Source organism: Corylus avellana, chromosome ca9, assembly GCF_901000735.1.
Source record: "Corylus avellana chromosome ca9, CavTom2PMs-1.0".
In the NCBI taxonomy this organism is placed as follows: Eukaryota; Viridiplantae; Streptophyta; class Magnoliopsida; order Fagales; family Betulaceae; genus Corylus; species Corylus avellana.
In genome coordinates, this window is record NC_081549.1 from 18,694,884 (window position 1) to 18,705,624 (window position 10,741).

General features: G+C 34.8%; 1 protein-coding gene across 1 annotated transcript in view; it reads right to left on the bottom strand.

Annotated features, from left to right (window-relative positions):
• Positions 1-5,702: 5,702 nt before the first annotated feature.
• LOC132162411 (uncharacterized) overlaps positions 5,703-10,741 on the bottom strand; it is an 11,573-nt gene continuing 6,534 nt past the window's right edge. The window contains exons 4-6 of the mRNA XM_059572644.1: positions 9,297-9,655; positions 7,746-7,913; positions 5,703-7,457 (exon numbers count right to left, since the gene is read on the bottom strand). Of these exons, the coding sequence (XP_059428627.1) occupies positions 5,703-7,457; positions 7,746-7,913; positions 9,297-9,655 (2,282 nt within the window). The remainder of the gene's footprint in view (positions 7,458-7,745; positions 7,914-9,296; positions 9,656-10,741) is intronic.

A 10,741-nucleotide genomic window follows, 5' to 3' on the forward strand; every position in this document is an offset into this window, starting at 1 on the left:
AGAGAAAAAGCGGTTTGTGTTGGCATTTTGCTATGATTCGGTGCTTGTCAGACTACAGTTTGAAAATGGAGACGGTGGGACCGTGGGACTGGGGCCGTGCGATGAGTGCCGTAATGTCATCTTGCCCATGAAATTCGTGCTCAGGAATCAGGGATTCGAGGATTGATTATTATCATTATTATTATTATTATTATTATTAATGAAAAAATAGTTATGATCGGTTTGAGATTGTAATTTTAATAAGTAGAAAAAACGTTTAGTAAAATATGTTAAATTTTTTTTTTTTTATCAAATATTTATTATGCGAAATCATGATTTTTGTTTAAATTTGTGTTTTCTCAAATAAGCACTCCCTAACCTGCTTATAAAAATTTTAGATTTTTTTTTTTTTCCTATTTTAGGTTAAGTGTTTTATAAATTGCAATGTCAAATGCCTTACGTTTTGTAATATCTTTTAAAAATACAGATTATTCATTATTCTTGCCAAATCACAATCTCAAATGCACCCTTACATGAAATCAAATAACTGAAAGGAATAGGCTGCAAGACCCAAAAAAATAAAAAATAAAAATACAAATACAAATAAGAAAAGGAAACAAATAGTAAGCAACTGGTCCAAAAAGAAGTCTAGCCTTTCTAAGGGCCGCACATAGCAATAACAGAAAGCAAACACTACAAAAAACTTAATTTTTGCTGACATAAGTTTTCTGACGTATTAGGTGGTCTGACACGTGAAAAATTCCTCCTGACGGGGCATTTTTGACGTGTTTCAAGCGTTAAAATTATGAGTATTAAAAACGAAAAATTTCTGACGTGTTAGATTTTACACGTCAAAATTGACTGACGGCCAAGAGCAGCAACAATGTTATTTAATAAAGATCTGAAAAGATTTTGAGTCTCATTTTCATTTAAAATCATTCCTAATAAAAAACAAAAATTAGATGAAATATATATATATTATAAAATAAACATAATATAAAAAATAAAAAAATAATAATAATTTCTTGTCGTGTCAAATTGACACATCAAGAAATATTGACGTGTCAAATTGACACGTCAATAAATATTGACGTGTCATTTTAACACTTCAGTATTTCTTGACGTGTCATTTTGACACGTCAATAAATTTTGACGTGTCTAATTTTAACACGTCAATAAATATTTAAATATTAAGTTATTTAAATAAAATTTTTAAAATTTAAATTGAATTTAAATTTCCTGACATGTCAAATATTGACACATTAGGAAATACTGATGTGTTGAATGTAACACGTCAATAAAAATTGACGTGTCACATACAACACGTCAAAAAAAAAAATTTATTGACGTACCACTTTTGACACATCAACATTTACAGACATGGCAAAACTTAGTACTGTTTGCCACGTCAAAAGATGGTCGGTTTTTTGTAGTGAAAAGATTCGAGAATCCTTTTTGAAATTGATATCGATTTCATTGAGGAAATAGTAGTCTTTAGAAATTTATCGTCCAAAATTGCTTATTTGTTGTTTAAATTATTAGTAGTCTTAGCAATATACTGTAAGAAAGTTCCCATGAAACTTCTTTGTCTAAATAAATTTTAAAAAGTTCGATAAGTAAATAGGTAAATTCTATATTATAACTCTTTCAAATTACTTGCTATGGCCATTGGCCGAGTAGAAAAAACTTATTTCTATAAGATTTTGGTGCTCTTGAAAGTTATAAAGTTGAGTCTCCTTGGCGGTGGCTTGGGGCTGGGGGCATAAGCTATGGGCCATTTATATATACCAAAAGGTAATAACTTATTTTTTTCCTTTTCATTTTTTTTTTAATTATGAGAACTTTACTCAGATAAATTGCACGTCGCAATCGTATACTTACAACAATCTTTACTATTAATTAAACTCCTACAGGTAACTAATCTCACTCGCTAAAACCAGTTATCAGGTAACCCAAAAACTTTCACCCTTGATGGGCTAAGCAAAATAACTTTTCTTCTTCTTATAATTTAGATAAAATAAAAAATTTATACTACCAGATTTATATGCATGGGTGACTCTATTATATATGTAGGGGTAACATTTGTATTTAGTTGGCAAACTTTTAAATTTTTGATGATATTATTTGATATTTATTTTTTCTGATCTGATATTGTTTTAGTTATAAAATAAAAGGTTGGCCTATGTGATATTTTTATTATGGTTATTTTTTTTACGCTACTTTTGGGGTTTGATTGTGACCATTTGATGATGTTCGATGCTACTACTTTATGTTTTTAGTTTCATTTATGTCACATTCTTGCATGTCCTTGTCTTTGCATAAAAAAATATCATTGATTTCATGAGTCATCTTATATTTTTATTTAATATTTGTAGAAAATCACTTAAAACATATTGTAATATGCTTGGTATAGTAGTAGTATGGTTGAGCTATAATAAATATGTTATATCAATTACTTACTATTACTTGTAAAATCTACATATAAAAGCCATGAACTATATTTTATTTCACAAAAATTCTATCGGATAGAAAAACAATAGTTCTTACGTTTGGAAATAATTATGCATCTGATATAACATAAGGATATTTTGTATCAAACATTCTGACGTGTTTGAAAGAAAAACAATAAGGATATTTTGGAAAGCATAAATAACTTATATGGAATGTCAAGGAATAAACCAAACATAAGAATTTCATATTCTCGATAATCCTATCGGAAACATAATTATTTCCAAACGTGAGTTTAATCATACATTCATACTTCCAAAAACCCAAATTCTCAAACATTATATTCTTGAGAAAGTAAATACTATAATAATATTAGGTTCCTAGAATCAAACACAGCATTCTTGTTTAGTGTTCTAATATTATAATAGAATCCGTTATAAAGAGAGTATTAACTTTCGATAACCCTATTCAATCCTTTTTTAGCAGAAAATAAAATAATGCTGAAAATTAGAAAACCATATTACACCCCAATAGGCTTTGATAGGACACCAAACATTTCACTAGCTAAAGTAGTTGCGAGTCTTGTATATTTGAAGACAATATCACACCTCACGAGGTAATCACGTGACCCCGTCGTTGCTCTAATTCTATTATTTTTCCTTGTGGTCAAAGTTTTCGGCTTTGTTGGGAATCTTTTTCCTTGGTCACAACCAGCTTAATTTAATAAGGGAAATAACGTTTTCTTAAAAAAATATTATTTTATGAAAAATGTTAATTAATTGTGATGTAACTTTTAAAATTATCGTTGAATTTGAGATTATTATTATTGGCTTTTAATCTATTAGTAATTTTAAAAGACATATCATAATTAGGAAGACACCAGAAGAACACTAGAAGAACACCTAACATTTTCCTTATTTTATAAAAACCAAGTAAGTGAAATAAGAGCAATTGTCTTTTTTTTTTTAATTTTTGTAAAATAATATTTACCTAGGACTAAGAGGACACAAAGAAAACAGTAAGAAAACACCTAACATTTCCCATTTAATAGTATCATAGCATCAATATCTTTTAGTATCTTCTAAGTAAATTTTTATACTTAAGTTTTTTATTTATTCAGATTATCTTTTTATTTTATTATTTTATTTTTTTATGTGAGACTCGACACTCTAAAATAACTTTCATTTTTATATTTGACAAAAAAATTTCACAAATCAGTTTATAAGAAATCTTTGTCGCAAATCGTATGAGCAGTTGTGAATGGACATTTATCAAAAGGGGTCCAGGCCCAACTACGCCTGCCCGGGCCGATTTTTTGCCCAATACCTCTGACTATAAATAGTTCGGCCCACTACGCAGCCCTGTAGACTATATTATCAGTTTCCAGCCATATTTCCATAGCCTCGAGAGTCAAGTTGGAAGAGCTTCTCACTTCGTGGTCGTGATCGAGATCGAGACGAACAATCCCTGCGTGACATCGTAAGCTTCTCAACCTTCGCCTTTTTCCCTTTCTGAACTCTCATTTGGTTGATCTCAAAATTCCGATCCCATTGTTGATTCTAGGGTTGCCTTAGATCCCGCATTCATTTGTAATTTTATTCAACGAAAAAGAAAAATTAGGGTTTTGCTTTATCAATTTTGGGAGTCTAATTTCTCTTCCGGATTGCATTTCTTGTTAGATTTTGTTCTGGAACTTCTAATGCGTAAAATTAAATACACTTAATTTGAATTTAAAAGAAAAAGTCACTGTTCAACTTCGGTTGCATTTGGATTATATTCCTTGATCTCTGTTTGGACGATCGTAGATTTTGTTTCTCTGTGCTGAGAAATTAAAATTTTCTAGAGAGTATTCATGTGAATTCGGTACTTATAAATATATAGTTTGAGCTTGAGTTTACCTTTGATATGACATCTATTTACTGATCTTGTTTACCTCTAGGAATTCCTAGTTGACAACAATGAGAAATGATATTTTGATGTTTTGGGACATGGTACTAAGTTCCTATTATTTTCATGCTATGTTAACAGATGATTGACGATCAAGACCTCGGTTTCTTTGCCAATTTTCTTGGCGTCTTCATTTTTGTACTGGTGATAGCGTATCATTATGTGATGGCTGACCCGAAATACGAAGGCAACTAAAGTTTTTCTCAGTCTTTTATGTGTTTGTGATAGGGATGTCATGCCATTTTTGTAGACTGTTTCAGAAATGGATATAAGTTGATGTAGTCAAAATTGTTGCTTTGCAACCATGAATGCCTGTTTTGAATCTTACATGCAATAGTATGGTGCTCCTACAGCCCCCGTCACTTTTCTGCTTTGTTTTCAAGAAAACTCAATCCGTTCAGTAATATGTTCCTGCTTTGTGTACGCGTTTCAGTGACTGCATTAGTTTTGGTGATGCTATTAATTATGATTTTTGATATATTGGTCCTGTCTCCAACCTCATGGTTGTTGGCTGTTGGCTGTTGGTGGCACGGTGGCGTAGGGGAGCTGGAAATTATGTGTGTAGGAAATCCAGATATATCCCTAGGGATGAAAAATGATCTCTCATTAAGGAATTTTAGTGTAAGATTTTTTATTTTTTATTTTTAAAAAAAAATCTATGACCATCACATGAAATTATCTAGTATCATCTCTATTGTTGGCAATCTTAGCTTAGAAGATTTGAGGTCACATTTCTACTGTCATCCAATTGCAAATAGTGAAGCAGGGTTTTGCCTTATTCTTGCAACAAGGATTAGGCTTTTGCAGTTGAGTCCTTAATCTAACCAAGTCACAGGAGGCTTTGAGGACATGTAAGAGCATTTGACATTTTGTGGCTTGTGATTTGATTGAATGCAGTTAAGTGCCTGGTGTGACCTGACATGGGACTTTTGAATTCTGTTATTTGTTATGGATGGTGGAGATGTACCTTGATAGGACGGTTCTAACAGTTTGTCAATAGCTTGGGTTTTACCGCCACTTCCTTTCATTCACTTCTCCACGTCCATAGGTGGTTTTTAAAACTACCATTGGATTAAAATCTAATAAAAATCCATCACAAATCCAATGGTAATTTTAAAAGCCACCCATAAGTGTGGAGAAGTGAGTGTAAGGAAGTGGGAGTATGTGTAGCATTAGTCTTTCTATATTTCTATTGCCTTAAGTGTGGTTGCATGATTGTCTTAAGCAAACCTCAATCCTAAAGGTTTCTAGGTTGTGGTGGTGGTGGTGGATTTATGATGAGCCAGCATGCTTCTGAATGTTACTTGGTGGTTGTAATGCGAGATATGTTATGTATGCAGAGTATTAACTTTACAGGAAATTTCATACAAATTTATGTGGCTTGAAGGATTCTCCCATTTGACTAGTTCTTTTACTTCTTTCTCGATCTTCATGGTCTCTTTCATCAGAGTATTGATGCTGAACCCTAGGCCACATAGACAAAGAACCATTTTGTTTTTGAGCTTGTCCTCACCTTCGCTGGTATACATTTTGTCAGCCACTTTCCTTGAATGTCGGAGAAAGGAGCTTACAATGTTCTCAACCTCTTCTTCATCTGCACTTGAAACCCTGAATGGATTTGCATTTGTTGATTTTCCCAACTCAATGTCATTTGATGCGTTTTTCTTCTGCAATTTTTTTTCAAGTGCTGCAAGAGACTTGATTGAAGTAACCTGTTCCAGGCATTTTAATGTAGAGCCAACTTCTTTCTTGAAAAGCTCTAAATCATTACTAATGTGTTCTTGGAGCTCCTCCAAAGAAACTCCAGCCCGCGATGATACTTGTGAGAGAAATTCTATTGTATAACTCGCAAAGAGTAAAAGATCCCCCATTTTTAATAAGGGTCCTAGGAGCTTTTTGTAAGAATCACAGGGGAAAGACGAGAACCAGAAATTTGGTTCCGACTCTGCTTCTGTGATCAGCTTCTCTAGTTCATTGACTTGGGCTCTTAGCTTCTTGTGCTTTTCTCTCATTGCGGGAAAAATTGAATAGCGCATGTTCTGCTTGGCGTGAAGAACCTTGTCCTTGAAACACCCATGAAGTGCCCCAAAGCTTGTTGACAGTTTAGTTTTGGCCAGAGTTGCTGCTCGTACGGGGTGCACAAGTATTTCTACCATTATGAAACAAATTAACCCAATTGATGCCTCTGTGATTCTAGCAATCGAAAACTCGCCAGGAGGGCCATAATTTTTCCTACCCAATATCAACAATGCTCCTATAACTGCTGAAATCCCACCGGCTTGGCCATACATCCGGCTATGCCTCAGGAAACTGGTAAAGATGATCCAAGGAAGAAGAGGTAAAAGTCGAAAACCCACATGATTTTGCAAAATAAAGCAACAGAGGATTCCATACACCGATCCCATTGCTGTCCCTTGTGCTCGAGCATTGGCAACTGAAAACGCTGCATGTCGTCCCGTTTCAAAAGTAATGGCAATTGTGAGTCCTGACCAGTATCCATTTTCTATGTTATATATGAGACCAATTAGCACGGCGAGACCTAAAGAAACTGAGCACTTGAATGCAAATACCAAATTCTGGCTGGTTGGCCTTAAGTTCAAAAGTCTCCAGGTCCTCTGGAAGATATAATGGGCTTGTTTGTCTGAATGACTCGATTCTTCATTGTTGTTCTTTTGAGAGTCAATTTCCATAATGCAATTCGGATTTTGGGGAATGAGTAAGTTGTTTAAGAGTTCTGTGCAATAGATGAAGAATGAAGCTGGTAGGTCTTCAGGGGTTATCGAAATGTTTTCAAGGTTCCGATTGAATTTTTCTGAAAAATTTATTGCTCTTTCTTGGGCTGCTATTGCACCAAACGGCACATAACACTTGGCTTGCTCTAGTTTTCCCATTTGTTCTGTCAAACTTTGCAAGACATTTCTTAGCTCTTCTTCACCTTTGATGCTTACAGGGAAGGACTGACAAGAAGTTAGTGCAATTTCCATCCCTCTTATTGGTATTTCCATTTCTTGCAACTGTTCTCCTAGGTTCATGCAATTGGCTCTGAAGAATGGTAACCAAGGTCTCTCCCACAACATGCCGTCCTGGCATAGGAAGGATGTGAGTTTTAGCTATTTGAACAACCAAAAGCTTAGATGGTTCACATCTGACTCAACAAAATAGCATTTCATAGTATTAAAATTAGTATCCATTAGGCTCAGCAAACTAGCTAAGAGTTTGGCTAAATTTAGCTAAACTTTTGCTGAATCGGATGTGAATGTTCTAAGGGGAAAAGAAGCTAGGAAAGCTAAGCTACCAATCATAATATGCATTAGTAGAACAATTCTTTTTTTTGAAGAAATTAGTAGAACAATTCTGTTATATTAGCTTACCATATTTTTTTGTATGCTTATAATAAACTTAGATCCTGCTTCAGAAAGGGAATTTGCTTGGGAGACAAAGTCAGAGGCAATTGAGTTGTCTGGGGCGAAAAAGGCCTCCGCCAAGTTCCCTAACCTCTTCGAAGCATTTTCAGCATATAATTGGCATGTTTTCCTCACCTGTAATATAGAGAAACCTCATTTTATTTGTACTTTTCAAGGGTACACTTTGACAACCGGCAAGCTCCTGATTCACAACAATTAGTTACTCAAATTACTAGCAATTTGGACTTTTAATGTAAAAGGGCACATATGAGACCTACTTGCTCAAGTAGGTGGTCCTATATAGAATCTACTTAAATTACTTAAAATTCATCAAGTAGGTGGTCCTATATAGAATCTACTTAAATTACTTAAAATTCAAACAACTAATTACTGCGAATTTCAATGATTCAATACATAGTATTGCGAGCCCACATGCCACATACCTAGTCTATGGCTTCTTCAATTCGGCATAGAATGTGAATACCCTCATGGCTACTTGTAGATTACAAGGGTCTCGATCGGTCCCATTATCAAAGAATCGAGAGATGAAGCAAATTAAAAACATAATAGTTAACCAATTGAGGAGAAATTGGAAATTCTCCAATTGTTAATCGTGGAGCTTCATTTTAAATCTAATGGTCTATAAAATCATTTAAACCTCGGTAAAACAAAAGCCAGCATTTAATGCCTCAGTTATATACAAGCAGCTAATATTTTATAGACCATTAGATTTAAAATGAAGGGTCACTATTAATAATTGGAGAATCTCTAATTTCTCCTCAATTAGAGGGAATCTCAATTCATGTCAACCTAGGAACATTATCTTTTAACCATAACTCAAGAATCGTATAATTAATATTAGTTCATGATATTGTTTCCCGACAAGCCCCAAGTAACTAAGAAATCAAGAAAAGAACTGTCTTTCTCATTGGTTTGGAGGGGCAGACATGGGAGCTTGGAATTTACATCTTGCGAGTATAAAGTCCATGCATAATTGTGTACTGATTGACCGTGGCATAAAAAAAAGAAAAAGAAAAAGAAAAGAAGAGCATATTAAACTATTCCCAAGCTTGGCCGCTCCTTCTGGTTAACTATCATGCCAATTAACCCATTCCCCACCGCCCCTTTTTCCTAAACAAAAAGGGTACATGTAGCCCTACATGGACAAGTAGGCTTATCTCGTCCTACAGTACAACCCGTCATGTTAAAAGAAGTGGCTTAAATCTGTAGCAGATTTAAAATAAGAATGTTTTGTATGAAAAAAAAAAAAAAAAAAAATTGACTTGTAATGAATTTTTTTATTTGAATAGTAATAAAAAGTGATTAATGTGATGTAAAAAGTAAAAATGCTGAAAGGTTGATTTCAAGAGAAATAGTATGAGACGTTTTTTGAGTCCATTAGCAAACGGAGCCGTAGTGAAAAAAAAAAAAAAAAATCCCATCGAATTCGAAGGTAGCTTAGCGTAGCAGTATTCAAGAGAATGTTTAGACATAAAAATACTAATTAATTATTAATACCTCATTGTAGGCCAGCCGAGGGTATGGAAAGAACATAGCTAGAACCGAAGCCATGGCTCCGAGAGCCACGCTTGATGCCACACGAATGAGGTGCTCAATGACTTTAGTTTCCGCCCCTTGGATTACTACCCCCACGTACACGATCACAATCTCCCCAAACGCTAATCTTTTAGTCATCAAGTGTGTTGACTCCGGCAATGCCACCGCAAAAGTGCTGAGCGCCACCGCAGCCGCCGCCAGGCCGTTAGTAAACCGGGCAGGCCCAACCAGCCACAAGCCGAGTGCCGAGAGGATTGTAACCTGAAGTGTAGCGTAGAAAGCATGCCAAAAGCCTCTTAGGGTGTCATCAAGCGTCGCGTCTGAAACGATTAGAACAGTTGTTAGGTAAGAGAAAGCTGGATATGCTAGTAAGCGTTGGAGGGTAACCGGTCCGTAGAGGGTGGTGCAGCCAACTATGGAGCAGGCCAGAATGGTCCTTAACGCCGACCCTAGGCGCTCGAGCCACAATTCACGGGTTGGGTTCTTTGTGTTCCTTATTCTTTGCATTTGGTGGCAAACAAAGGGACTTTTTAATGTGGTCTTTTTTATTGTCTCTGTTTGTGTTGTAAGCTTCAAGTGAAGAGCTTGGAAGAGGATTTATAGGAGAGAACTAATACAGCACTGGTCTTTTATGGAACCGTACGTTTAGTGGCGGCGGGTATCAATCTTTTAAATTCTACTGTACCTGATTCAACCCAACCAGAACATCAATGCATTGAACTTGGACTCTAGTGTACGTGTACCTAACTACTTTTGAGATTAATTAACAGTGTGAATATTAAGTTCTAAAGTATGGAATTTTGAAAGGAGCATTACGGCAAAATATTGGAGGTTAGACATCGATCGTACGTTTTTATTTTTTGCTATATTAGAATAAGTACTAATAGTACAATTAGTGGGTAAAAAAGCCTTGAAAGTCATTCAAAATGTGGAACCTTCAAGTTATTTATTAGGGTGTTCGAACATATATATACACAGTAAAGTCTGAAATTCTACAATTCTACAACGTCCGTTGAAGCACAAGCTTGGGGGTTCAAGCATATCGGTTCTAGCTAGCTACCTTCTATTTCGATAATAAAGGTTTGTTTATCTAGAAATGTTCTGTTGATGTGGCATACTATTGATTTTTTTTTTCTTTTTTTTTTTCATTTTTAATTAAGATTGACTTAAAGGTGGAATGAGTATGTTGTGAGAGAATACAAAATAGCATTTCTCTTGCTTATGTCCAAGATACAATGCTTCATTACCATATCTTTGTAATATACCGATCTCAGTATAATATGATAATATTCTTTATTTATTACCATATTGACGGTTGGGGAAGAAAGGGACTTCTTCTTCCTCCTCTCCCAAAAATCTCTCTCTCTCTCTCTCTCTCTCTCTCATGCATGCTGGTTCATTAGAAG